We start from the raw sequence: 27,808 nt of genomic DNA, 5'->3' as shown, positions 1-27,808 counted from the left end.
GCAATATATTAAAGTTATGACATTCTCACGCACCTTGTAAAATTTTTAAAAATGTCCTCGGGTTTTCGGATTATAAAATCTTATGTGAGTTCGGATTTTATAATCCTAAATATGCTTATGTATAACCAGCAATCAGAATTTCTCCCATTTCAGCAGTTTTGAATTTTGTCTTTAAAAACAACCAAAAAAACAAAGTAAAATATGATAAAAACCTGTCAAATAAAATCATAAAAATATCACCAAAAAATTCTAAAGGAGTCATGATCCTTGATTTTTGTTCCCTTATTTTATGCCCAAGGCAAAGTTTCGGAGCAATCTGATCAAGTAGCTTGAAAACCGGATTTTTGACTAAGAACAACTAACAATGACCTAAAATGACTATCCATGAGAGTTAGGAAGATTAATATTGTTCTTAAAATGAATATCCATGTTACACACTTGTTCAAAATTTGTGCTGATACAGTTCGAATTATATAATCATACCTGTTTTTTCCCTTGAAAAAGGGTGTTTAGGGGGTGTTCGGACTATAATCCGAAAAAATCAAGGAGTGGACCCTATTTTTTGAGGTTTTCGGATTATAAAATCCGAATTAATGAAAAACTCATTTTTTTTCACCTCATAACAAAGGAAAAACTCCGTTTGGATTCTAAAATTCGAAAATCTCAAGGGCATTTTCGGAAAAAATAGGGCGCGCGAGAAATGAATAGGGTGGAAAAAGTAATAATCTAAAGTTATATGCTAGTCCGAAAATCTTTGATTTGAGTCAAACATGTATTACAAATATTTAAAGCTTCGAAATGAAATAAATTTATTAGTGTAAAAAAAATAATCTCAATGGAGTGTATTTTGTAACTATGGGATGAAACAAGAAATTTTCCATTTTATATTAGAAGACTAATTGGACTTGGAGAAGTTGAAGGCTCTTTCCCAATAACAAAAGTTAAAACAAGGGTTTTCTTTACCTCTAATTATTCAACCTTCTCGGCCGATTTCCTCTTCAACCCGAATAGATCCACTGTTCTCCAAAAAAATTCATTTGATGGAAAAAGAAAATACATCTATTAAGAGGAAAAAATTGCCACCGTCACAGTCGACGGCGACAGTAGAAAATATCAACGACTTCTCTGACGATATATTAAGTCACATTCTTGCTTTTCTTCCATTCAAAGAAGCATTTAGAACCATTGTTCTTTCAAAGAGGTGGGTCCCAGTATGCCACTCGCTCACCATTCCCAACATCGACGATGAAGATGTGAACAATTCAAGTGCATTGATTCACTTCAGTCAAATGTTGAATACAATTATGTTCTCCCCACACGTGCAACATCTAACCCTAAAATATTTTCATCTCAAGTGTCATTCCAAACATTGGGAGAGTACTAATTGTTTCAGTTTCAACGAATGGGTTGAAGCAGCAAAACGACGTGGTGTTGAGGATCTCTATCTAAACTTGTTAGACACCGTCCCTTTGAAGCCTACCATTTTTCGTTGTGAAACACTCGTGGTTCTAAAATTAAAGAATTTACGTGTAACCAATATGTTTCGTTGTTCTGTTCATCTTCCTTTGCTCAAAACCCTAACTTTGTGTTTTGTGTGTTTTGCTCATATGAATGATTTAATGAAACTTCTGTCTGGATGTCTCGAATTGGAGAATCTGAAAACTAAATATGTTCAAGTAACAACTGCAGCTGGTCTTATGACGAGAGGGTGTTTTAAATCCTCATCCAAGTTGATCAAGGCCAAAATCCATTTATTCGATATTCCGTTCAGAGCAGTTGATAATGTCAAGTTTCTAACTGTATTTGAGGTATCATATATGAGATTATGCATCATCTTTTATCATCAGTATTATATTATATGCGATCTTTGATGTTCTTTGTAATTATTATATGCATTTTGTGTTGTGCAGATGGGGCGATGTTTTCACATTGAAGAAGTCAATTCATATTACAAAGGTTTTCCCGTGTTTGAAAACTTAATTCACCTTCAACTAGTCTGGTTTTATGATGCCAAATATGATTGGGACGAGATAGTGAAAATGCTCCAGAATTGTCCCAAACTTCAAACTCTTTACATTTCAAAGGTTTGTAAGCGAAATCCATGGATAGTTATTAGTTTTTGTTTGTTCTTCTCTTCAATTATTTTAACAAATCATGTTCTATCTCTAATGAACAGTGGACGAAGTTTTCAAAAACCAACAAGAATTGGAAATACCCATATCATGTTCCTCAATGTGTTTCCTCTCATCTTACAACATGTCGTATTATACACTATCAAGCTTTGGAAGCTGATTTTCGATTTGCAAAGTATATATTGCAGAATGCTAAACTTCTACAGGTTATGGAAATTCTCCATAGTAGCTACTCATATCCAGTGGAGAGCCCCCAATTTTTAGAAGATCTATCATCTTGTCCTAGGATCTCTCCTGCTTGTAAGCTGTCATTGATATGAATGTTTCCTAGATGTATACCTTGTGTTTTCTTAAGTTTATATTCATGCTACTATTGGGTTTGTTGGTTTGAACAATATATGTTTGGTCTCCTTATATAAACTACATTGTTTAGCATTTTTATCGTAACCACATATTGCTTGAATTGAACAATTTATGGTCCGGCCAAGAGGGTGGCAAGTGAGACAATCGCCATGGTCTCACATGTTTTGAGGCCTCAAATCTGTAAATCTAATTTAGTTAATACTATTAAATTGATTAAAATGAATTATTTTATGTTTCATATGATAAATTTTACTGCTAATTGATTAACTAAAAAATTAATCAATCTGCTGAATGAATTTAATATTTATTTTTGTATTGCTTAACATTGTAAAAATTAATAAGGATTAAAAATATCGCTAACTTTATTGGTGTTAGTTTTAAAAAGGCATAATTTCAAATCTTACTTTAGGGCAGGCCTTTAGATTTGTTGGATCGGTCCTGATATATATTATGTTCAGATACTTCTTGCATTTACGACATTGATTTATTTTGCAAAGAGTCATTACCTCTCGTTCCATTGCTTGAGTTAGTTCGTAAACCTTTCTCTACCTTTGAAGTTTTGCGGTCTTCATTCCTTTGCACAAATCCCTCGTTTGTCAAATTTGTTGGAGCTTTAAATGCTTGATTGATTGTTGTCACTTGACTTTTGATTTTCTTTTTGAAAAATGTTATTTCAATTCAACAACCATTTTGACAACTATTGTGACAACTTTCTCTCTTCATTGCTTTGGTTTTCGTGCTAATACCTCATTTTCTTTGTAAAATTTTGGCTGTATAAAAAGTTGTCGCATAAAAGGAAGTTCAAATAACACAACTCTTTATTTTCTTAAACAAGAGTGCATATGCGTCATAAGGTAAGAAAGACATATCAACTATGTTGACACCCATATTCATCACTTATTATATGCAACACTCTTAATAATATTAATAAAAATTAAGATGAAAAAAGAGTACAAATTAGGGTACTAGACCAATACCTAAAGGCAATAACAATAGGATACAAGTTCATTAAAAACCTTACATGAAAGAAGGTTGCTTTTCTGACATAGAATACTTCCAATTGACACATGGAAATGACCATTTTCCCCAGCGGCAGTTAACAGCCGCTGGTTAATGCGCCGGCAGTTAACAACCGCTGGAGTCTTCTAGCGGCAGTTAACAGCCGCTACGTGCGTTCTAGGATGCACCGTCCTTTTCACCATTCAACCTCTTTTCCTTCATTCATTCAACACATATTTTCCACATTTTTTCCACATTCAACCTATTTTCTTTCAACATTCAACCTATTTTTTCTAAATTCAACCTCTTTTTCCATCATTCAACCTCTTTTTCCATCATTCATTCAACCTATTTTTTCTACATTTTTCCCCTATAAAAACCCTCACATTCTCACATTTCCTCACATTCTCTCCTCCTTACTCTCATTTCCTCTTTACTTCTTTACTCTTTCTTCTAAAAAATGTTTGTTTGTCATAGTCCAGTACTCAAAGAAACTCAACCAGAACTTGTTCATTGGTTATATATTCAAGTGAGGAACAGCACGAATTGCAGCATGAACCTTCTTGTAAAGCTCCTCAAGGCCATCTGCCTCAATTCCTTTCTTAATGTACTCACTAAAGTGAGTCTGGTATTTCTCAGGCTCATCCTCAGTCAATACTAAAGTGAGTCTGTTATTTCTCAGGCTCATCCTCAGTCAATAAATTGAGTCTGGTATTTCTCAGACTCATCCTCAGTCAATAAATTGAGGTCTGGTATTTCTCAGGTTCATCCTCACTCAATAAATGTACGACGAAGATGACTTCACCTATTAAGGAATAAATGTACGACGAAGATGTTATTTTTAATGTTATTGGTACGACGAAGCAGATTTAGTTTTACCCCATTGTAAATGTATTATTATATTAATAAAATGTGATTTTATATATATTACTTGTGTTCCTTTATTTTAGTTTTTATTTTCATTTATTTATATAAAATCCGAATAAAATTCGAATAAAATCTAACGTGAATTCAAATAATTAAAATTCGAATAAAATCTAACGTGAATTCGAATAAATATTGCGTATCGAATAAGTAAATTATAATAAGTACACAACATTAATGCAAATAAAAATGGCGTATTGAATAAATAAATTCGATAAGTACACAACATTAATTCTTAGACAATTTTATTTACATATAATTACATTACGTAAAAGACATGTACGTCAACTATCATTACATTACATTCGGAAATGTACCTTCCAACTACAACAATTATCTTACCTTTGAATGGGGTCAATTCAAACTATCTAAACAGCAGGACTCCAGCATTCGTCCAGAAGTGCTTTTGTTCCATTCCAAATGTTAAATTCTTGTTGGTCTTGGTTTAAAATGATAGTATCTAAGTGCCAACGGAATGAGGTCCAGACCTTGACACTTCGATACCATCATTTAAACGAAGCCAACAAGAAATTAACACTTAGAATGGAACAAAAACACTCCCGGACGAATGCCGGTGTCCTGCCATTTAACTAGTTTGAATGACCCCATCCAAAGGAAGACAATTGTTGTAGTTGGAATGTGCATTCCAACTACAACAATTGTCTTACCTCTGAAATGGGGTAAATTCAAACTTGCCAAACAACAGGACTCAAGCATTTTGCTGGGCATTCATGCTTTCCTTTGAAAAGAATAAATTTTTGTCAGGCTTGATTTAGATGATGGTATTCAAGTGCCAACGAAATGAGGTCCATTCCTTGACACTTAATACCATCATCTAAGCAAGTCTAACAAAAATTTAATCTTTTCAAAGGAAAAACATTAATGCCCAGCGAAATGCTTGAGTCCTTGCCGTTTGGCAAGTTTGAATCACCCCATTTCATAGGTAAGACAAATGTTGTAGTTGAAATGCACCTTACCCTAACTAATGACGATCTTCTGGTGGAATCAAGCTGTTGATGATATCTTCAGTTGATCTCAGCAACGTCACCCGCATATCGATCCACTGGAACTTGGTGTGCTCCCAAAACATACTCGTCACGTTTTCGTCGTTCTTTAACTCCACCCAAGTGAATGATACGCTCCCCTCGTCGAGCTTTGGACGTTTATACCGAACATTTTGCACCCTCCTTGTGTCTCTTGGGTTGACTCCTTGGTTGAATTCATTCAGTTGATCCTTGAGATCTCTTAACGTTACAAGGCACCGAACCTTCAACCTCTGAGGTTCTCCGCCGTTGAATGTTGCATGAACGTCGATCCACCCGGCCATTGTTTCAAATCTACACACATAGAAATTAAAAATAATCAATGAAAAACTCATTCAAACACTTGTAGTGAAAATTTGACATAAACCCTAAAAATCCTAAACAAACCCTAAAAAATTTATAAAATTCGAAAATAAATTATAAATTCAATCAATATAACTTCATTATAACAGGTATTCATAATATATGTCAATAGCATTTCAGATCTACAACATAACTATATTAACAACAAATATTCAAACCCTAAAAAATTTATAAAATTCGAAAAAAAAATTAAAATTCGAAAAAAAATTATACATTTAAGCAATATAAGTTCATTATAACAGATATTCATAATATATGTTAATAGCATTTCAGATCTACAACCATAACTATATTAAAAACAAATATTCAAAATTTAATAATTAAACAACAACTAAAATTATAAACATATAAACACATATACTAACTAAAATGTATGACAATAGCATAAGTGATAACTTACTTGTAATTTAGTGGAAGAAATTTTGGATGATTTGGTACAGTTTTTTTAGAGAGAGAGTGAAATTTTGAGAGACTGTGGAATATGGTGATAGTGATGATGGAGGGACTGTCTGGAATATGGGCACTGGCGTGAATATATCACAAACACAGCGGTAGTTAACAACCGCCGGCACTAAGCGGTAGTTAACGACCGGCGTGTTTCCCAGTGGTTGTTAACTACCACAGGGGTATTAAGGTCATTTCCATGTGTCAATTGGAAGTATTCTTTGTCAAAAAAGCAATCTTCTACATGAAAATCCCAATCAACAAGTAACATGGGATAAGTGAGAGTTAAAAAGTGCAACAATAAACAATCAAAAACATTAACAAAAATGATAATATGGGAGACCTATTTTATTACAAATAAAAAGGTCCCGATACAAGAAGAAATTTCCCAACAAACAAAACCATAAGTACAAACACCCAAGGAAGCAATCTTGTTAGCACATTTGTTCCCTTCTCTAAAAATATGAGTAACAGCAAAGTTCATCCCCTTAACAAGCTCCAGGCAGTTCAACGTCAACCACCTGTTTCTTAATTTCTAAGGAACGACGGCAAAGGAACATCGCAAAGTTGCAGTTGACTTTGATTTTGAATAAAAAAGCAAAACAGATTGAGCTTTGATTTTGAATAACCACGAGACATGGTTATCAAGTTCAGATTATTTAAATTTGTTTAGGTAGTTAATGTTATTCTGAGAATATGTGACCTTAGAGAAACTTAAATATTTAGTTGAGTACGAATTTTCGAAAGCCAATTGTCAAACCAAGGATTGGTGTGTACATACATAACACTCTTTTGGGGGGGGGGGGGGGGGGGGGGGGGGATAGTCCTCAAAACTAGCCATTTGCACTTACTTATTGTAGAAACTACTCATGTTAGCATCATGTTGTGAAGAAAACAGATCCATGTGCAGAAAAATTGGAAAAAGATGCAAGATGGCTTCTGCAGGGATCAGGTGCTAGTTGCACTGTAGCAATCTACCTTTGTGATTCAAAAAGCATTGAAACTAAAAGAAAAATGAAACTGAAAGCATGTAAACAAGACATGTTAAAGAGGTCACTATTTATATAGCAAATTGATGTACAATAAATGATTGATCCAGAAGACTACATCAATAATGTACAAAAATTTCAATATAAATACATAATAATAAATAAACTCTATCTGGACCGATGGCTTCATTCCCAATACCAAACTTTAGGTATATTAACATTATTATGGGATGGAGGGACTATACTAGATGTCTAGCTTATTAATCATGTTTAGGGTTTTACGTGATTAACCTTGACAAGGTGAGAATAAAATTGGCTTCGACGTCTTGTTATACATGAATTTATCGTTGCTCGCATATCTTGGATTGCTAGTATGTATGTATTCGGTACGATATGGTGAAGCTCAAGCCATACTACAATCTCTCGAGCTAGCTCAGTCCTTAGGTTTCACACATGTAAACTTTGAATCAGATAGCAAGCTTGACACATTTTTCTTCTTTTCATTCTGTGATAACAGACAAGAGGTACCATCTCCATCAATTCCACCATCCTCTACATTCCTTTTGTTCATCTTCTTTGAATGATGCAATGCAAAACCAAAAACAGGAGACAAAGCAAAGAATGAACAGCACAACGAGGAGAACCTAGTAAACTTCTCCAGCCATGTGCTAGATGGGATTCTTTGCCGTTTTTCCACGTAGCCAGAAGGAAACCACCCTCCTTTACCATTGCATTCTCCTTCTGACCACCCTGTTTGGCTCACCTGTGTAACATTTAGAATTTTGGTAAACATAGAGACTCGAAGAGAATGTAACATCAAATCCAATTCATCAACCAAATTTCATTATGACAGTGGCAGATGAATTGGTTCCCTAAAAAAAAATATAACAGGATGATGAGATGAAAATACACCTTCCGCACGACAATAAAGTCACCCTTTGAAAAGCTAAGTTCCTTTTCCATTTCAGCATCGTAAGGATGCGATGCCTGCAGGAGATGTACCAGCCACCAAAGATAAGTTCATGAAGTAATAAATTACACAGGTTATTGTTCATAAGGCCTCACTCACATCGTCAGAACCATGTGATTCCAAAAAACAATTTTTTAAGATCATACAGAAATGCAAAAGACGGTTTCCCAAAATTTGAAAAGTCACTTCCTGGATATTACTCGCCCTTTGAAGCTTAAGAACTAGACTTAAGAAATCTTGTGCATAAATCCTAACTAACAAGTAACAGCAAGCTAAATATCTAATGAGTAAACAACAAGAAAGAATTCACATGGAACCCGTAATTTCTTGAAAGGAAAGGTTGTTATAGACTAAACACCAATTTTAGTCCTCAAGATTTTTGAAAAATCAATTTGGTACTCAAAATATTAGTGAAATCAACGAATCCAAAACAATAATTTTCGGTTATTGCATGACATCAGTTACACTTTGTTTTATGATATGATATTCTAAAAAATTGTTATCAATATTAAACTATTTAATTTCCACTAAGTAACAACCATAAGTCAAACCCCTCAAACTGATAAATAAGAGTTTCATTTTTATTAGAGTAATTAATCAGTTGTACCTAACCAAACTAAGCAAGTAAAAATACAATGAAGAAATTAAGAAAATAGATTTTTATAAGGCTAAAATATGGTTTTAGTCCCTGCAAATATGCCTTGTTTTGGTTTTAGTCCCTGTAAAAAAAAAATTTGTTTTTGGTCCCTGCAAAATTTTTTGTTTTTTTAAATAATCCCTGGAGGGACTATTTTCAAAAACAAAATATTTTGCAGGGACCTTTTTAAAAAACAAAATATTTTGCAGGGACCAAAAACTACAAAATGGGTTCAGTCATATGTGTCACGTATGCAAATCATCACAAAAATGGGGTCAGGGACTATTTTAAAAAACAAAATTTTGCAGGGACCAAAAACAATTTTTTTTTATAGGGACTAAAACCAAAACGAGGCATATTTGCAGGGACTAAAACCATATTTTAGCCTTTTTATAATGATGATGAGGATGATCATAATCATAATCATAATCATCATCAACAACAATAATAATCACAACAACAACAATAACAGCAGCAACCACATAACAATAACAATAGTAACCATCATCTTAGGTTTAGAGAAATGTGGCATACCTCAGCCAAGAAGTACATTGTTTTCTCTGAGCCATTCTGGGAGATAACGACTGGAGGGGCCGATTCTTTCTTCTGTCTGTCAGAGACAATCTGTGAGAGAAAGCTCCAACTGTTAGCAATCATAGAAATAAAACAATAAAATCAAACAAGAAGAAAAATATTTAATAGATAATTATAATAATAATCAATCTCAGGATGGTCAGTTCTCACCTCAGTTTCAATTTCACCAAAAAGAGCTGCAACTCTTAAAATTCCACAACTGCATCAGCTAAATCCAGAAGGCAGTGAAACAGCAACATCATGACATTTTATCTGGAAGCAATGAAACGAAAGCCACGTCTTCAATATCAGTAAACACATCATCAACAGAACTGCAGTGTATCAAGAAGCGATATGTTTCTAGACTCTATCATAGAACAGATGTAGCCGAATAGTGCCACCAAGACTAAGGAAAATACTTGTTAGGCTTGATTCCAGATTTGACGAACAGGATTGCTATAACATTTTCCTCATTTTCAATACTTTTTTGTTTGTTTGGGGCAAACAAACAAGGATTTCACTTCAGCCATCTTTACAGACGAAATAATGACACCTTCAACGCATAGATGTAAAGAGAAGAGTCCTGCTAAAAATAAAGCTTTCACTTACCTTGAAAATGTATCAATGTCAACTAGCACATGCTGAATTATTACTAATTTGATAATATCTAACCCTGCAAATTGCTTTCATTTACCTTGAAAATGTGTCAATGTACATATGTACATATAAAATTCATTTACAGATTCTTTACCCATCAAGTTATTGATTCAAATTGCAAATAAAAAAAGCATCCTTGTCTCCTGAAAATTCCTCAACTTTCTTTCCCAGGCGGCTTAAAACTTCATAAATTTCTCTTGAATACAAACAACATTTATCATCAGCAAAAAACTTGTGTATGGTTTGATCGATTTCAATGAAACTCCAACCAGAAACAATCATCACTCCCCTATCTTTCATCAGTTTTCTTACCTCGGAAACACCTTCCCACTTGCCCATATTGGCATACATGTTCGCCAAAAGGACGTACCTACCGCTATGTTTAGGCTCAAACTCTATCAAATACTTGCCAACTTTCTGCCCCAATTCATAATGACCATGCATCAAACATCCATTGAGCAAAGACCCCCATATGGCTCCATCTGGTTCAATATGCATACTATTAATAAAAGTTAAGGCCTTTTTCACTTGTCCGCTTCGAGCCAAAACATCAACAACACATCCATAGTGTTCAATAGATGGTGTGATGTTATATTTTTCACTCATAATTCCAAATAACCGAGCTGACTCCCCAAACAAACTTTTATGATTGCAAGCGGTAAGAACCCCAACGAAAGTAACCTCATTAGGTTTTGGTCCAACCTTCTCCATCTTCTCAAACAGTTCCAGTGCCATTTTATTATTCCCATTAATAGCCAAACCCAAAATCATAGCACTCCATGTAGCAACATCTTTAACAGGCATTTTATCAAAAACTTTCTCTGCACCCTTCACCCATCCACATTTCACGTAGAAATCAATCAGCGCGGTTCCAAGCTCAAGATCATATTCCAAACCATTTTCCTTAACATAAGAATGAATCCATTTCCCTTCTTCAAAAGCACCCACCATTGTACACGCGTTGAGAACACTCACCAAAAGAGCCCCATTGAACTTCACACATGCACAACCCTTGTCCTTCTTCTTCAACTCCCGGAATAGTTGAACTCCCTCACTGAAAAAACCGTTCCTAACATACCCAGAAACCATAGCACTATACGACGCTTCATTTCTCTGTGGCATTTTGTCAAACACATCCCTCGCTTCATTAACCAAACCGCAACTACAATATCCACTGACGAGACTTGTCCAACAAACAACATTTCTGTTAGAACTTTCGTCAAACACTTGACGTGCAAGGTGTATGGCACTGTGTTTAGAAAACGCATTGATAACAGAACTTACGAAATACACGTCAGATGAATTCCCCAACTTCATTGATAGAGTGAAAACTTGTTCGAGAGAAGAAAGAGAAACGCATGCTTTTAGCAGCGTGGTGAAGGTATGAGAATTGGGGCGAATGTTCGTGCTAAGCATTTTGGTGAAAACGAAGAATAATTTGTGGAATTGTGAGTTTGTTGCGTAAGAAGTGATTATGGAGTTGTAATCGAAGATATTTGGATTGAGCATGTGTTTGAAAAGAGTTTGTGCATAGCGAAAATCGCCGCGCGGTGAGAGAGCGAAGAATGCTAGGATTCTGCTGGAGATGTAGGAGAAACGAGTGAGGTTGTTGGTGATGGCGTGAGCGTGGATTTGTTTTGTTTGTTTCATGGTTAGGTTTTGCCATTGTTGTAAGAGATGAAGACATGAATTGTTTCTGATTGAGCTCATTAGCTGATGTTGCTTGATACATAAGTTTCACTTATGAAACCAAGTTTATCTGTTCGGCAAGGTCTTTCATCACAACACAAACCGAAAAAATCAAATCAACATCCCACTTCAACACAAAAAACTTTGTCAGCAACACCAAACATAAAAATATCATCTTATTCAATAGCAACAATTACAAAAATCATGACAATGATTTAATCTATGTCTCTGTAAGAACAAATGGTAATAATCCAAGCTAAGCCTAATAATGAAAAAACGCTAAATATAATTATTCGTACGTAACTCATTCCTAATTCTTCAATATTGATAATACTTATAACGAACAGAACAATGACAAGTAAAGTGATGCATATAAGAAAACATTTAACCATTTTGAAAGTATTTATACATATTATGAATGAAGATAGGGTATTTATAGAATGGATTTTGTAAAGTGTTTGTTACTATTGCCATTATTGTTACTGTTTTTTTATCATTAATGTTACTGTTGATTTTACTATTCATGGTCAGTTGGTCAATGGGTAAAAAACTTTGAGAAATGATATTTTGACAACCACTTTTTGACAATTTTTGGACAACTTTCTCTCTCATACTCACATGATGTTGTTATTCTCTCTCTTCCTTTTTCTCTCTCCATTGTTTTTGACCAATAAAAAGTGAGAAAAACAAGATTGTCAAGAAAATTGTCATCAAATGGATGTCAAAATATCATTACTCAAAAACTTTAACCATCTAAGGTTATTGTTCATCACCGTTGGATAATGGGAAAAATCATTTAAAAAAATAATTAACCTGCCTTTTATTTCATTGGATGTTTGCCAAAACATATGACTAACCAATTATTTAATTGGCTTAACGGTATTCAAAAAATTAAAAAACCACAAATTAATAGCAAATCAAATTAAATGTATATTAACGAGAGAGTTTAACAACTAAGATAATATAGCAAACTTTTAATTGAAAATCACAAATATATTACAACAATCAAGATTGTCATCAACGATCAATATTTTATTAGAAGTAAATGATTCAACATTATCATCGGCAATCAATATTTTATAATATTGGATGGGTAATGAAGCATATGTGATTTATGACTTTCCATATGATTTGTTATATTTCTATTTGGTTATTTCAAGTTTTTTTTTAAGATTCTTAGAATCAACTCAATTTGATTTTATTGTGCTTGGTTTGCTTTTGATTTCGGTTTGATGCATGTTGTGCTTATTGCGTACCGTGTTTGTTTTGATGTCGATGTGATGTTGTGTACTCGACAATATAGTAATCTGTGCGAACGCACATGTGAGACATTAGTTAAGATACAAAAGAGGCTACTAAAGAATTCATTCCTCTTTTTGTTCGTGTATTGGAAAGTTAATATAATCTTTTCATTAAAAGAAAAAAAATACATTTCTTAAAAGGTATATATCCTAAAATTGAAATACAAAGCAAAACAGATTGACTTGAGTGGTTTGATCACATGCACAAAACCTTCCTCTAAAATGAAGATAAAAATGAGATCATTTGCAATTCTTGTCACCCTAATGTGGATTCCCAAATCTTAACTTTTACCTAGTGAGTGACCATTGATAAAGTTTGAAGCTGTTAGTTTTCTGACCTACAAAGTCCTCTATGTCATCCTAGCGAGAATGAAGCCAAGTAAACTAACATCCTCTATGTCACACCAATCCTTTTGTTTTCTATATAGAAAACAAAAGGGACAACAACATGAGACTGTAAATAGTAGCTATAAGTTATTTTTTTTCCTTAGAGACACTTAAATATTTACCTATTGAGTAGGATTATTCGAAATGCAATAGTCAAACCAAGGATTGGTGTGTACATACATCAACACTCTTGGGGGGAAAAAGGATAGTCCACAAAACTTGCCATTTGCACATACTTATTGTAGAAAATATCTAGTACACTTGGAAAATATGTCAAGGAAGACGAGGAAAGCTTGACCAGAAAGTTCCCTATTGTCATCACTTTCCACCCACCATCATCCAGTCTGAATTCACACGAAATGTTAGAAAAAAGCCCAACAAATTAAATAACACCACACGAGTGAAGAATGGGAAAATTTTGCTCACAGAGGCTTCTGAACTTTGTAATAAAAGTTGTATGAGACACTAGAAACTACACATGCAGATCATTGCAGATATTAAGCATATGTCTCAATTTAGCTTGTGAATTCAAAGGGACTTGGAAGTTTTTTAGCATATTGGACAACACCAAGTGTGTTTGGAAAGCTTTGGTCTGCATTGAGAAATGTTTTCAAGCACAAGAAGATTCTTTGGAGACGATAGCAATTAGCAAGGTTACTATTGGCTTTTAAAGTGCCATAGAAACTACTAATGTTAGCATCATCATGTTGTGAAGAAAAGAGATCCAAGTGCAGAAAAATTGCAAAAGGATGCAAGATGGCTTCTGCTGGGATTAGGTGCTAGTAGCAATCTACCTTTGTGATTCAAAAAACATTGAAACTAAAAGCATGTAAACAAGGCATGTTAAAGAGGTCACTATTTATATAGCAAATTGATGTACAACAAATGATTGATCCAGAAGACTACATCAATAATGTACAAAAATTTCAATATAAATACATCATAATAAATAAACTCTATCTGGACCGATGGCTTCATTCCCAATACCAAACTTTAGGTATATTAATGCATAACTTCATTACTGTCAAATGACAATAAATTTTTCATGTGTTGCACGCGAGGATTGAAACTTTGCGGCATGCGCCATTAGTTTTGGCGAACCTAAAATTCATTAGAAGTTGTTAAGATAAATATTAAAAGATTAAGCAAAACTGCAAGCAAATCAAACAGTAATATATATAAAAAAGAGACAAAACACACGAAAGAAGGAACAGAAGTCCATGAAAGCAGAGTGAACAAAGGACATAAGGATGAAAACAAAGATAAAAGTAAAGAACATCAGCGATAGTCCATAACACAATCCTACCTATCCTAATTATTTTGAAGGGGAAAAGAGATACTCTAAACATTTGTACACATTTTCTGCCTCTTTAATATTACTAGAATGTTAAACCAATAGTAGAAAATTGTTTTAGTGTAGGAGGGAAAAATCAAAGGCTAACTACAAGACCTAAACAAAATGATCCATTCCATATGAAAATAACAGCTTCGCAATGCAAAAACAAGTGCCTAACTGATTCTGAAAGCAGTTACTAACGACTGAGTAGCTGCTGCTATTATGTTACCAAAATGCAAAACAAAACCTCAACCTCTACTCTCTTAAATGCGTATGGTGCAGCTTTTTATTATTGTGGCACAGAGCACTCTAATAGCAACCTGTACGCTGTCACGAATTGAATTGAATTGTGGCCACTGCATCATAGCATCGCCATATTATTGCGGCATGAGAAACCAGCAACACCATAGCCATAAAATCGAGTTTGGCTCGGAATCCACTACATCACAGCACCAAGGCAGCTACTTAACAACATTGCTGTGATCTAAACAAAAAGACTTGACTTAACTTCTGAATCACTTTATTTAAAGTATATCTCAGAATGAGTAACAAAAGGACATGTGTATTTACAAGAAAACAGTCCAAATGAATCTGTGGTCGAATTTCTCATACCCAGATTGACAGAAAACTGAAAAGAATATAATGTAAAACCAAAAGGTATTTTTGCTTGATAGTTTTCCTATCATTTATGACCGCAAAAGAAATTATGCAAAGATCTCGCGGCAAAGGAGAATCTTGAAAAGAAAGCTTTCAATCAGTAAGTTATGGAACAAGAGAAAGCCTACAAAAAAAAAAAAAAAAAAGCAACCCAACAAACTCAAAAGGACCCTCTTCAAGACTAAAAATATTAAACACTTTCGGCACAAAAGGACTCTCTTCACTTGTCCAATCAACTATCTCTTCTTACACATCACAAACAATTCTACAAGCAAGTGACATCTCCTAAATGCAACATAATGGAATGACTATCATTAACAATATTAACCAACAAAAGAATATTGTTGGACACAACACAACAATATATAACCAAAATTTCCTTCACCACCTTCCATCAATTATATAGCAAAAATAAAGAGGACTTATTATCCCATTTCCTAAGATCCATTTATGTGAATTTCTTAAATCACATAAAGTTGATTTAATCTAACCCCTCCAACCCATTTCACTAATAAAAGAAACACAATCAATCCTTAAGCAAAAAGACACATACTTTATCAATAAGAATGACTACATAAAGAAACCCACATGAGAACTACTATCAGAAAATAGAATGCACACAGATACACCCACATCAGAAAATGAAGCCCACTTAAGGGTTTTAGTATACACATTACACACACAACAAGCTCAAAATCAAAGAAGAGAGTTCATAATATAGATAAATAGTACTATTTTAACCAAGCAAAACCCTATGAAAATGGAAAATGAGTGAGAAAGAGGAGGGTAAAAAATATACCTTTAAAGCAGAAAACATGAGTTGGGGAAGTGGGTATGGAAAATGCCATGGCAGGAGTGTGAAGCCCTCTGATTGGTAAATTTGTATTGTGCAGAGAGAACAAAACAACACAACACAGGGAGAAGGAGAGAAATGTGAAACCTGAGACTAGTGTTATATTACTGTCATAGCCACTTTGTCTGTATGTGAGAGAGAAAAGTGGTTGTTTTTTCTTTTGTTTTTTTTGCGTATTACGAGGTAATTAAATTTGATGTTTTTGAAAATGAAAAGCCAAACAAACAAACCTTTCTTTTCTGTTCTGTTCTGTTGTTGACATGTTGTGTGCTGACATGATGGCACACACGGACTTTGTCTGTGAAAGGCTAATTGAAAATAGGGAAATGTTAACAAGTGCCCCGGGCACTAGTTAAGGCCTTTAAAAGGTAACTTATCATGAAAATACGTGTAATTAATGCATTGGAAATCGAAATGTTTGACCTTTTTATAAAATAATTTCTTCTTTTAGGATCCTTAAAAAGTGCCCCGGGGACACTCGTTAACAAGACCCTTGAAAATAACAATAAAATTAGAGATGTTAATGCAATTCACATACATTTGGTTAATAAAAAGCTGTTTATATCTGGTTACACTAAATAAAGTGTTTAGATCTGGTTAATAGACACTTCCACCCACAATAGCTGTCATAGTAGAAAACAAGTTTGTTAAAATTTGGTATTTGGTCTAAAGTCGACTAAATTAAGAGGTTTAATTCTACCGTTAATTTGTGTGGGTGGTCAAAATAATGTTTTGTATTGACTAACCCATCAAAATTAATATCGGAGAAAAAACATGAGAATTTAAGAAAAATACACTCTATAGTCTTAAGCCAACGTCAGAAAGCGAACCCAATTGGGTTGCTATCGTAGTAAATGATTAAGGTAAAAACATAAATTGAGTTAACCCAAGTGGAGTATACGAAAGAGTAGTGCGAGCAACATTTTCTTTTACACACTTTAATACTACTTTCTTATTGAGTTAAATTAATGCGTTCTTACACTTTGAAAATGAAACTCATATAAAGTGGTGAATCGACGTTGATTTCACCCGATAAGAGAGTGGGTGTTAAAAAAAAGAGTTACTAACATTCTTCATATATGAATTGAAATGATAATTGTACGAAATCAACCTTTTTTTGTTAACGAGATAGTAATCTGTAATTCAACCAAAAGATAAACAAAGTCCAATCATCTGAAATTAACCTCATTAGTAATTATTAGTATACTTAGAGCATCTTCAATGGGATGTCCTTTACTTAACAAAGACCTCAACATGTGAAGGACCACCATCGGAGAAAGAAAAAATAAATGGGTATATTAGTCACCGACAACTATATAAGATTTCTCTCTCTTCAGCAACTATCGAGTCCCATGATTAAAATAGGAAATAAAGTAGATAAAAGTTGGTCTCACAATCTCAAGTTGATTTTTTTTTTGTTTTGAAATATCCATCTCAAGTTGATGCGATTCTTTCTTTTATCAATTTCTTTTTATTTATTTGCTGATATCTGAATCTCGCATTAGTCAGTCATACAAATTATCCCATTAGAAATCCAGTCCACATGATAGGGATAATTTGTCGGATTTACATATATTGAAAATCTGGATCGTAAAAATTTGTAGCTACAATTAATGATGATGTTTCAAAAAAAAAAAAATACCATTAAAATCAATATAACTAATATTTTTTTTAAACCGTGCACAACTTTAAAAGACTCTTTTTAGTTTAATTAATATCATTCGAGCCATTGAATCCTTAATATGTATTTTATTTAAAAATTATAAACAAATGATGTGTACACGTGAGACCCATTTAAAGGCTAATATTATTTAAAATAAAAATAATAACTTGGTGATCAGGTGACTTAACTATCAATTAGATGATACATTTAAATCAAAAGTGACGTGTTTTTGGGACAGAAGGTCTTTGAAAATGTAACTACTCTCTTCAACAATCTAATTCCTTTTTTCTTTTCCTTCAAATTTATATTTTTTTTTTTGTGTTCGGGGTTTAAACCCCGGACCTTGCGCATATACTATGCATTGTCTTTACCAACTGAACTAAACTCACAGGAACCTTCAAATTTATATACTATGCATTGTTTTTACTAACTGAACTAAGCTCACAGGGATCTTCAAATTTATATCTAAATTTGAAAATTTGAAAATTAATTATTTTTATTATTAAAATAAATAAATAATTATTTTAGTTTTTTTAAGGAAAAAATTAATTATTTTAGTTGTATATATTTCTGTGGAAAATTTGCTCATAACGATCTAATAATTTTTTAAAGTTTCTTTCTGAAAGAATCTAATAATTATTTAAAACTAAAAATACATAAAATAAAATAATATGGGATAGAGGGGCTAAACTAGATGTCTTGCTTATTAATCATCTATTGAGTTTTACTAACCACGAATTTCACCGTGATTAACCTTGACAAGGTGAGAATAAAATTGGCGTCAACGTCTCACGTTTGTTATAAAGGGTCAGCGAGAGAATTTATCGTTGCTCACATATCTTGGATTGGGTGAAGCTCAAGCTAGCTCAGTCCTTAGGTTTGAACTTGAACGGATTTTGAAATAATGTCGTGAAGTTCTTCCTTCACATGATGATTAGCATCTTATTTTTTCAGAAGAAATGTTGAGTGTCCCGGTGAGCATAGCTCAGTTGGTAATGACAATGCATAATATATGTAAGGTCTAGGGTTCGATCCCTGGATACCACCAACAAAAAGAAGAAATGTTGAGTTGTTCGTTCATAGTCTAGAGCATAATATTAGTTAGAATCTAGCCCCGTGTTTACTAATTAGTTAGAATCTAGCCCCGTGTTTACTAAGAAATGAAGTAATTTACTAAGTCTAGCCCCGTGTTTACTAAGAAATGAAGTAATTTACTAAGAAATGAAGTAATTTTGCCTTGCATCAAAAAAATCTATATGTAGTTGAAACGTCTAAAATTGTGTGTAATAATGTTAAAAAGAAATTGATTGTGTAATAATGTTAAAAAGAAATTGATAATTGTGTACATTTGAAATGAAGGGAAAAAAAACTAATTAAATTTACATTTGAAAATTGTGTGTAATAATGTTAAAAAGAAATTGATAATTGTGTACATTTGAAATGAAGGGAAAAAAAACTAATTAAATTTACATTTGAAATTAAAGGTACGTTCTTTTTTGGACAATTTATATTTCTGTAAATGTGACAATTATTATGATAAGGCGGAAGACCGAAGACTTATATTGACAAATCATGTACATTTGACAGGTATCACATTGCAGAGGGTTTGATAAAGATCACAGACACGGCTAACATTTTCAATGTCTAGAGTAGAAATGTATAATTGGAATTTGAGCTAGTGCAGGTCTATGTCAAATGCAAGATTTTCTTAACTGAAAAGAATTTTGATCCGACATGGTCCTCACTCACCCTACTCCACTCTTGCAGATTACAGCCCTCAGTTACTTCAAAATCCTATCATTCTTCATTCAACCAATAGACATTACCATAAGCACAAAAAAAGACACATGTATTTCAAATCAATCAATTACAAAGGATAACGTAAAATAATAGTGAATGTGACATTGTGACCCAAAAGTAAAACATTGAAAAACTGTTTGAACAACTTGATACAACAGCCACCGTATGTAAGTTACCCCACAGCTGGACACATTTTTCTTCTTTTCATTCTGTGATAACAGACAAGAGGTAACATCTCCATCAATTCCACCATCCTCTACATTCCTTTTGTTCATCTTCTTTGAATGATGCAATGCAAAACCAAAAAAGGGAGACAAAGCAAAGAATGAACAGCACAAAGTGGAGAACCTAGTAAACTTCTCCAGCCATGTTGCTAGATGGGATTCTCTGCCGTTTTTCCACGTAGCCAGAAGGAAACCACCCTCCTTTACCATTGCATTCTCCTTCTGACCACCCTGTTTGGCTCACCTGTGTAACATTTAGAATTTTGGTAAGCATAGAGACTCGGAGAGAATGTAAGATCAAATCCAATTCATTATAACAGGATGAATCGGTTGCCTAGAAAAAATAGATAACAGGATGATGAGATGAAAATACACCTTCCGCACGACAATAAAGTCACCCTTTGAAAAGCTAAGTTCCTTTTCCGTTTCAGCATCGTAAGGATGCATTGCCTGCAAGAGATGCACCAGCCACCAAAGATCAGTTCATGAAGAAATAAATTACACAGGTTATTGTTCATAAGGCCTCACTCACATCGTCAGAACCGAGTGATTCCAAAAAAACAATTTTTTAAGATCATACTGAAATGCAAAAGACGGTTTCCCAAATTTTGAAAAGTCACTTCCTGGATACTACTCGCCCTTTGAAGCTTCCTCTCATAGATTTCAAAGAACTAGACTTATGAAATCTTGTGCATAAATTCTAACTAAACAAGTAACAACAATCTAAATATCTAATGAGTAAACAACAAGAAAGAATTCACATGGAACCCATGATATCTTGAAAGGAAAAGTCCTTGAAAGATTTTTGAAAAATCAATTTGGCACCCAAAATATTAGCGAAATCAAAGAAGTCAAAACAATAATTTTCGGTTATTGCATGACATCAATTACGCTTTGTTTTCTGATATGATATTCTAAGAAATTGTTATCAATATTAAACAATTTAATTTTCCCTAAGTAAAACCTAACCATAAGTCAAATCCCTCAAACTGATATATGAGAGTTTTATTTTTATTAGAGTAATTAATCAGTTACCTAACAAAACTAAGCAAGTAAAAATACAATGGAGTGAAGTATAGAAATATATTTTTATAATGATAATGAGGATGATCATAATCATAATAATGTGATAATGAGCATCATCATCAACAACAATAATAATCACAACAGCAACAATAACAGCAGCAACCACATAACAATAACAATAGCAACCATCATCTTAGGTTTAGATAAATGCGGCATACCTCAGCCAAGAAGTACATTGTTTTCTCTGAGCCATTCTGGGACATAACGACTGGAGGGGCCGATTCTTTCTTCTGTCTGTCGGAGACAATCTGAGAGAAAGCTCCAAGTGTTAACAATCATAGAAATAAAACAATAAAATCAAACAAGAAGAAAAATATTCAATAGATAATAATAACAACAACAACAACAACAACAACAACAACAACAACAATAACAATAACAATAAATCTCAGGATGGTCAGTTCTCACCTCAGTTTCAATTTCACCAAAAATGGCTGCAACTCTTGAATGAAAAGTCTTCTCTGATTCCACCTATAAAATCATAAGCATGATCTTTGAAATAAAAATCCAAAACACTTACAAGTTTGGCATAAGCTGATATAAGAACAATCATATGTATTATCATACCATAGCAACAAGCCTTTGAAAAGTCAGTCTTTGCTGTTGTGCATCAACAGCAGCCAATGCAGCCGAAGCTTCTTTACCTAGAACTGCCATATTGGCTTTCAGCTCCTGCATCTTTGCCTCTGCAGCATGCAGTTTGGCAACCTGCTCAGCAGTTTGAGATTCCCTAACCCGTGCTTGTCTCCTAGAAATCTCCTCTTTCTGATTGAATTTCGAAAACCAATGAGTAAATAAGGTTAAGAAATAAGTACAAATTACAAATTATGAAATGAATTTTGTTGAGCAGAACCATGATCTAAATAAAGTATTAGAATATTATAATTTTAATTATTTCGGGGGTCTTTGATGATCCATGCAATAAAGATTCAAGATGCCTTCATATTGGCTATCAAAAGTTGAAAACAATCCTCCTTTTTCCCTCAACTTTGGGACAGCTATGTAATGCACACAGGTGTAATACTGATAGGCGGGGTTAGAAGTGTCATTGAACTCATACCAGTTGCATTACACTATTACTTGATCTAGGCCCATTTAGATTTCATTCTAGCTTATTGGAGCTTCTCAACTGAGATAAATATTTGTTTTCTTACTCATGAAAAAACCCTTTTATAGATGCTTATAGAATAGTTAGATGAGGGAGTTTCTAAAAAAGTTGAAGTGCAGCAGTTGATTTTAACTTATGCAGGAAGCGCTATTGTTTAATAGATTTATAGTCGTTGTAAGACTGAACCTTTTTTTCTCGTTAAATGCTTGTAGAAGTACTCCCCATGTACTTGACCAAGAATATCAGAACAAATAGTATTAGTTTACTGTTTCGTATCTCACATATGACATAACGCATCCTATCACTTCAGAGTATTTCCTCGTCTCTTTTCCTCTATTTACAAAGCATATTTGTGTCTGCTTTACTAGTTTTGTAATGCAACAAACATAATAAACATATGAATCCAAACTTTCACTGTTTATTACATTCCGTACATGAGATATGAAGTTAAAACTACATCAGATTATTACTGGTTGAATCCAAGCTTTTGACTTACATGTGTCTCTGCTTCTTGTCTCATCCGACTATACCGTTGAGCAAGATGGCGAGCATCCTCCAAAGGTGGGCCATTGATCATTTGTCTCAAAGGATCCAAAACCTGGAAACTGAAACCATTTGATTCATATTTCTCTCAAAAATTGACAATTATATGAATAGTAGATTACCTCCCTGAAAAATTTCAAGTATCAAATAGACCTCCTCTATAGTATCAAAAGTCAAAACAAATAAATAGTCATGTTATTATATTTGAATCTGTGCAGAAGGGTGTCGAAAATGGCATGTGTGTTCGATAAGAGTGTAAAAAAGGGAGCACAGTAAGAGGTCAGTACGATATTTTGAAACCTTAACATATTTTGTTATAACTTACAATTCTAATTGTAATATCAAAACTAGCTGCTATGTAGTGTGATCTATTTGATACTCTAAACTAACAAGAGATCCATAACAGAGTATTTTAAAAATTAGTGCTTCGTTCATAAAAATATAAAACTACATTTCACACTGAAAAGTTAATACAAAGAAATACTGAAATGATGACCCCCCCCCCCCCCCCCCCCCCCCCCCCCCAATGCATGTCATGCAGACAGCAAGGGAATATGTCTATTTATGAGTACCTAAATGCAGCCACGTGATAAGGTAAGGTAACACTGTAAACTTAAAAAGATAGTCAAAAGAGTAACATGTGAAATCTACAGTCTTCTTTAACTTATTGAAAGGATTTTTCCAGAGCTTCATATTTTAAGCATTAACTCCTTATCATCTTTGTAAAATATTACTTAGTCAGCTGGCCAATTGTTTGACAATTGGCACATGAAATCTGGTCATTCTGGGACTTCATCTCTTGTAATGTTCCACTAGAAACTTCAGCATAAGTTACTTAGTCTACAAACTGTATGACAGTTATTGTAAATTTGTATCCACAAAAAAAAAAAAAAAAAAACTATAATTTGTAGTATTTTATGGTTATTAACAACTGACATGACAATCTTGAAAACAAGGCATTCTGTATCTAGAAAATAATTTTTTCTGAAATAACAAGTTTAACTTTTAAAGACTATAGTGAGTAAGACATCTGAAAGAATGGTGAAAAGTCATACAGAGAGTGATATATAGCACGGCACTATTACACAGCTAGCCATGCATACTCACATAAATGAAGATATGACAACGAGTTAAAACTGACAGATCACATGTTAAACTTCCACTAAAACTTATACAACTAGACAACATATGAAAAGTTTACCTGGGAAGATAAAAGCCGATTCAATTCTTCGTGCTCCTTTTCTACATGTTTGCGAGCATCGCCATATACTGATGCGGCCTTAGCTAATATGTTGTCACTGTTGTTCTCTGCTCCATATCTACAGCACTCCTCAGAAAGTTTTGTTCCTGTCTACCATGACTATTGTTTATGAGGATTTACTCACAAGTGAATAAACAAAATTGTGTGGTGCTTCTAAGTCCACCACAAATCACAGGAAAAAGAAACAAAAACTAATTTTCACCTGTTTCAATATGCTTATAAGATATAGCTGTAAATGTTTCTGCTGCTTTAACAATTTCTTTTTGGAAGTCCTGCATCAGATGACAGTTTTGTGTATATCAATAAACAGAATAGACACAAAAAGGTAACTCAATGAAAAAAACAATTCATATGCATATATATTATTATAACTTCTACTACAAAAGTATGATTCAGAAGGCATGTCTTAAAACCCCCCATCAATTTATATGGTCTCTCCCTCTCTCACTACCTCACTTAAGATTAAGCTCATTGATTAAATATAGATCTCACATAACTTAGATGTATTTGAAAGAAATAAGGCCAAATCCAGGATATCAATATATGGGGGTATTGAGGGAACCAATAAGGAAATCTAATGGGCCCGCAACAATTTGGCCTCCAATCAAAGTCTACAGAAGAAAGAAAAAAGGGAATAGAGGCGTAATTGGGAATAGGAATTCTGCTAGAGAGGAAGTGAATGGACCTAACAGAATGGACAGCTATCATGAAGAAATTGGCGATGAAGATGCAATGAGTTATGCAAGTGAATGTGAATATGAAGAAGATCAGGGGTGGTAGACCGTCTTTTCGGAAAGTTTGGGTGTGGCTGTTGTCACAAAGAAGCCACGCTTTTCTGATATATTAATATTTCCATTCTATTTTAACAGATTTTCTATACTTTGTAGTCAGATTCTCTACGGATTACTAGAGCGAATCTGGCTCCTCTAATGTGAGCAACTCACTTTAGAGTGTAAAGCAAGTGTTAGTAACCATTGATTGACAAATCAAAGCTGGATAGTAAAAGTATATTAAAACAAATCATTGAGTTCATTGAAACAATAACTCTTGATTTTCTCACTTTACATTTAAGTCACTTCTGAGGATCTAATTCCACTAGACTCTGTTTGCTTTCTATATATGCACACATATAGATATAGATATGAGTTCATAAACCTAATCTGACAGCCACAATAATGTCACTCACAATCCATTAATACTGAATAGACTTTCCTAATACACATACAACCTACAATTATGAGCTTACAAGGAAACACTTTGCAGTTCAAAAATAGCAAGCTAATGATTAAAATCTAAAACCAAGAAAAAAATATCTACCCTCCCGGCACGAGTGGCCCTGTACAGCTTCTCCATATGTTGATGTCTCTGCATTTCAACTTCATCAATAACCACAACATCTGAGCTCTCATAACCGCTGCCGCTGAATTGTTTTATTACAGCCTGCAAACAAGTATTTAAACTTAGATCACAAACTGTAAAACACTATTATAGTAACTAAATCTAAACCATCAAGACAATACAATTATACAGCATTCATTCACATCAAGGTCTGAAGCAACAAAGATACAATAATTGAGTTAAAGAATGCATCTTGATTGAGCTAAATTCAACTGAGACAGCACATGTCAAGAAAACCCATTTTGAAATGCATTTGAGAAGAATGAATCACAATGTTTCAAAAACCATTTTCAATTTTGAATTTTTTTGAGAACCCAGATTCGGATTTGAAGTTAGAAGAGAGAAAAAAAGTAAAGTTGTGAAATGGGTCGGTAAAAAGCGAAACCTGTTGTTGTTTGACAACTTGCTCTCTGAGCTTGCTAGCTTGTTTCCTAAAAGCGTCCATGGCGGTACAGTGACAGTGAGAGTAGAAAAATCAGATCCAATCAAATGTTATGTTGTTATCTGAGAAAAGAAAGTTCAAAATTAATGATTGCTAATTTAGTTTCACAAGAACACGCTCGCAACACACTGTGAACTGTGAAGTCAGCTTCTTTTGACAAAGCGATTTCTAAAATTGATTTTTAGGATTAAAAAAAAAATTGAATTTTAGGAGAATTTTTAGAAATTATTGCAAAAAAAGATTAATCATAGATAAATACCTTTAATTTCTTTCTTCAAAAAATTCTTGTCCCTTATTAAACCACAACACATCTTTTTGTCTCACATACATGTTGTCTAAAATACCAAAATAGCATTTTGTCCACAACAAAATCATATAAAACCAAATATTATTCAATATCATAAATTTTTTTCATGTGTTGTTCTGTCTTGTGTCATGTTGTTCTTTCTTGTACTGTTCTATTCAGTACTTATTGTTTTGCAAATCAAATACACTGTAAGATGCTCTAGTTAAATTGAAAGAAATTCAATTATTCAATATTAATTTATTTGAAAATAAAAATTAATTTTAAATGAATTTTGCCTATGAAGTATTGGTACCCAATCAAAACTTCATGATACCTAAGAATTTACCTTCGTTATATGAGTAATAATTTAGAAATTTTGTCTAAATCATTTATTATAAATTATAAGAGTAATAATCGATGATTTGGATATTCAACGTTTAAGATTTTAACATAATAAAAATAACATAATTTTATAAAAAAAAATCTTTTTTTGACTAATAAATACTCCCTCCATTTCAAAATACATGTCCAAGTCAACCAATTCACACATGCCAATGCACAATTTTGACTGGTAATATCTTTAATTATCTAAAGTAAAAAATTATAAAAATTTAATATTTTGAAAATATTTGTCGAGACAAATCAAACAACATCTTACATGCTAATATTTGTATTCGTGGATTAGTTAAAAAATATGGTCAAAGTAAGTCAAATGAATAGTGCACATTGCAAAAAATGGACATGTATTTTGAAACAGAGGGAGTAAATGATAATCGATTGATGGATCACATTAATACAGCACAATTCTCTTTTTAACTAAAATGCAAAAACTAACTAAAATACAAAATGTTTATATTTTTTTTTTGTAAACAATTTATTCTCGCATATTTTTTATCTATTGCATTCATGTATAATATTTGTTCCTTTAAAAAAATGTATAGTATTCGTTTTCATGTATTATGTTTAGTAATATATATTGATCAATTTATTTATTGATGTTAATTAGTAAAAGAAAATTGAAATATATTCAAATTAAACATAAACTTAAATAGATCAATATAGTGAGTAAAAATAAGAAAAGAACCACGATTTGTCTAAAGATCATTTCAAGTTCAAATTTGCATATAAAATTTATTAAAATCAAATACGGTTAATTATAAAATAATTCAGGTAGGCACAAAACTGAAATTATAATGATACAAATCTGCGAAAGCATCTCATGATTTGTTCAACATTTTTCATACTCAAATTGAATTGAGAACAAAAATTCAATAATTAAAAGCTTCAGGGTTATTAAGCAAATTCTCTAAATAGTAAGAGTTAAACCATTGGATTCCATATCAAGAAGAAAGGGGAAAATGAGAAAACTTAAGCTCAAATGACAGTGAATGTGATTTACGGCAAACTCAAGTAAAGGTTTATGCAAATTTGTAGTTCAAGAACACTGAATGCAACTTCTAAAGATCAATGAAAACTTCAGTGTGTATCAGTGTATAATGGAAGAGTTTGCAATAAAAGAAGGGCAAAATCTTTAGCACGTTTACAACTATTCATAACATTACTTTCATTAGGCTAAAAGTGTGATCAATATTCACACAGTGTATTATTCATAAATTCATAAATTAACTTCCTTTTCTTGGCATGTAAGAAACAGAAGTACATTGTTATGGTAATAATATT

The 27,808-nt window shown here is 33.1% G+C and overlaps 2 protein-coding genes, 2 long non-coding RNA genes and 1 pseudogene across 12 annotated transcripts; 2 read left to right on the top strand and 3 right to left on the bottom strand.

Annotated features, from left to right (window-relative positions):
• Window positions 1–1,040: 1,040 nt before the first annotated feature.
• LOC146933504 (F-box/FBD/LRR-repeat protein At5g56420-like) lies at window positions 1,041–2,552 on the top strand. The gene is made up of 3 exons (XM_085708401.1): window positions 1,041–1,808; window positions 1,911–2,084; window positions 2,177–2,552. Exons 1-3 carry the CDS (start codon window positions 1,041–1,043, stop codon window positions 2,450–2,452), a joined length of 1,218 nt encoding a protein of 405 aa, XP_085564527.1. The 3' UTR covers window positions 2,453–2,552.
• Window positions 2,553–3,650: 1,098 nt separating this feature from the next.
• On the top strand, window positions 3,651–4,419 carry LOC146933503 (uncharacterized). The gene is made up of 2 exons (XR_015008425.1): window positions 3,651–4,200; window positions 4,242–4,419. It is a non-coding gene; the product is annotated as an uncharacterized LOC146933503 (long non-coding RNA).
• A 2,891-nt stretch (window positions 4,420–7,310) lies between these two features.
• Window positions 7,311–11,966, bottom strand: LOC146933502 (pentatricopeptide repeat-containing protein At5g66520 pseudogene; annotated as a pseudogene). Of its 7 annotated transcripts, XR_015007488.1 has the most exons (6): window positions 10,132–11,966; window positions 9,857–10,020; window positions 9,609–9,710; window positions 9,399–9,488; window positions 8,170–8,244; window positions 7,311–8,020 (listed from the first exon to the last, which is right to left on the bottom strand). The product of XR_015007488.1 is annotated as a pentatricopeptide repeat-containing protein At5g66520 pseudogene, transcript variant X5 (transcript). The 7 variants fall into 7 exon arrangements; XR_015007487.1 differs by having other exon boundaries at window positions 9,857–11,966; XR_015007485.1 differs by having other exon boundaries at window positions 9,609–10,020.
• Window positions 11,967–14,312: 2,346 nt separating this feature from the next.
• On the bottom strand, window positions 14,313–16,402 carry LOC146933501 (uncharacterized). Its single transcript, XR_015007483.1, has 2 exons — window positions 16,264–16,402; window positions 14,313–14,572 (listed from the first exon to the last, which is right to left on the bottom strand). It is a non-coding gene; the product is annotated as an uncharacterized LOC146933501 (long non-coding RNA).
• Window positions 16,403–19,761: 3,359 nt separating this feature from the next.
• Window positions 19,762–25,997, bottom strand: LOC146933500 (SH3 domain-containing protein). 2 transcript variants are annotated; one of them, XM_085705298.1, is made up of 10 exons: window positions 25,786–25,997; window positions 25,320–25,442; window positions 24,205–24,274; window positions 23,943–24,092; window positions 22,695–22,796; window positions 21,658–21,855; window positions 21,499–21,561; window positions 21,249–21,338; window positions 20,380–20,454; window positions 19,762–20,248 (listed from the first exon to the last, which is right to left on the bottom strand). In XM_085705298.1, the coding sequence occupies exons 2-10, from the start codon at window positions 25,409–25,411 to the stop codon at window positions 20,129–20,131; spliced, it is 960 nt and encodes a 319-aa protein (XP_085561424.1). In that variant the 5' UTR covers window positions 25,412–25,442; window positions 25,786–25,997; the 3' UTR covers window positions 19,762–20,128. The 2 variants fall into 2 exon arrangements, with proteins under 2 accessions (XP_085561424.1, XP_085561423.1); XM_085705297.1 differs by having other exon boundaries at window positions 23,943–24,088.
• Between the last annotated feature and the right edge of the window lie 1,811 nt (window positions 25,998–27,808).

The sequence above is a fragment of the Medicago sativa genome, chromosome 4, assembly GCF_051527215.1.
Source record: "Medicago sativa cultivar Bolivia chromosome 4, Bolivia_mono, whole genome shotgun sequence".
Lineage (NCBI taxonomy): Eukaryota > Viridiplantae > Streptophyta > Magnoliopsida > Fabales > Fabaceae > Medicago > Medicago sativa.
The sequence above is the reverse complement of the archived record's forward strand: the minus strand, read 5'-3'. Positions and strand labels throughout refer to the sequence as shown.

Bases quoted from the DNA above. Each gene is read 5' to 3' on its own strand.
- LOC146933504 (XM_085708401.1), top strand. From the start codon at position 1,041: ATGGAAAAAGAAAATACATCTATTAAGAGGAAAAAATTGCCACCGTCA. The intron at 1,809-1,910 runs GTATCATATATG...TGTGTTGTGCAG, and splicing joins AGTTTCTAACTGTATTTGAG to ATGGGGCGATGTTTTCACAT. The intron at 2,085-2,176 runs GTTTGTAAGCGA...TCTAATGAACAG, and splicing joins AAACTCTTTACATTTCAAAG to TGGACGAAGTTTTCAAAAAC.
- LOC146933500 (XM_085705297.1), bottom strand. From the start codon at position 25,845: ATGGACGCTTTTAGGAAACAAGCTAGCAAGCTCAGAGAGCAAGTTGTC. The intron at 24,089-24,204 runs GTGAAAATTAGT...CATGGTAGACAG, and splicing joins TTATAAGCATATTGAAACAG to GAACAAAACTTTCTGAGGAG. The intron at 21,339-21,498 runs GTGAGAACTGAC...GCTTTCTCTCAG, and splicing joins TTGGTGAAATTGAAACTGAG to ATTGTCTCCGACAGACAGAA.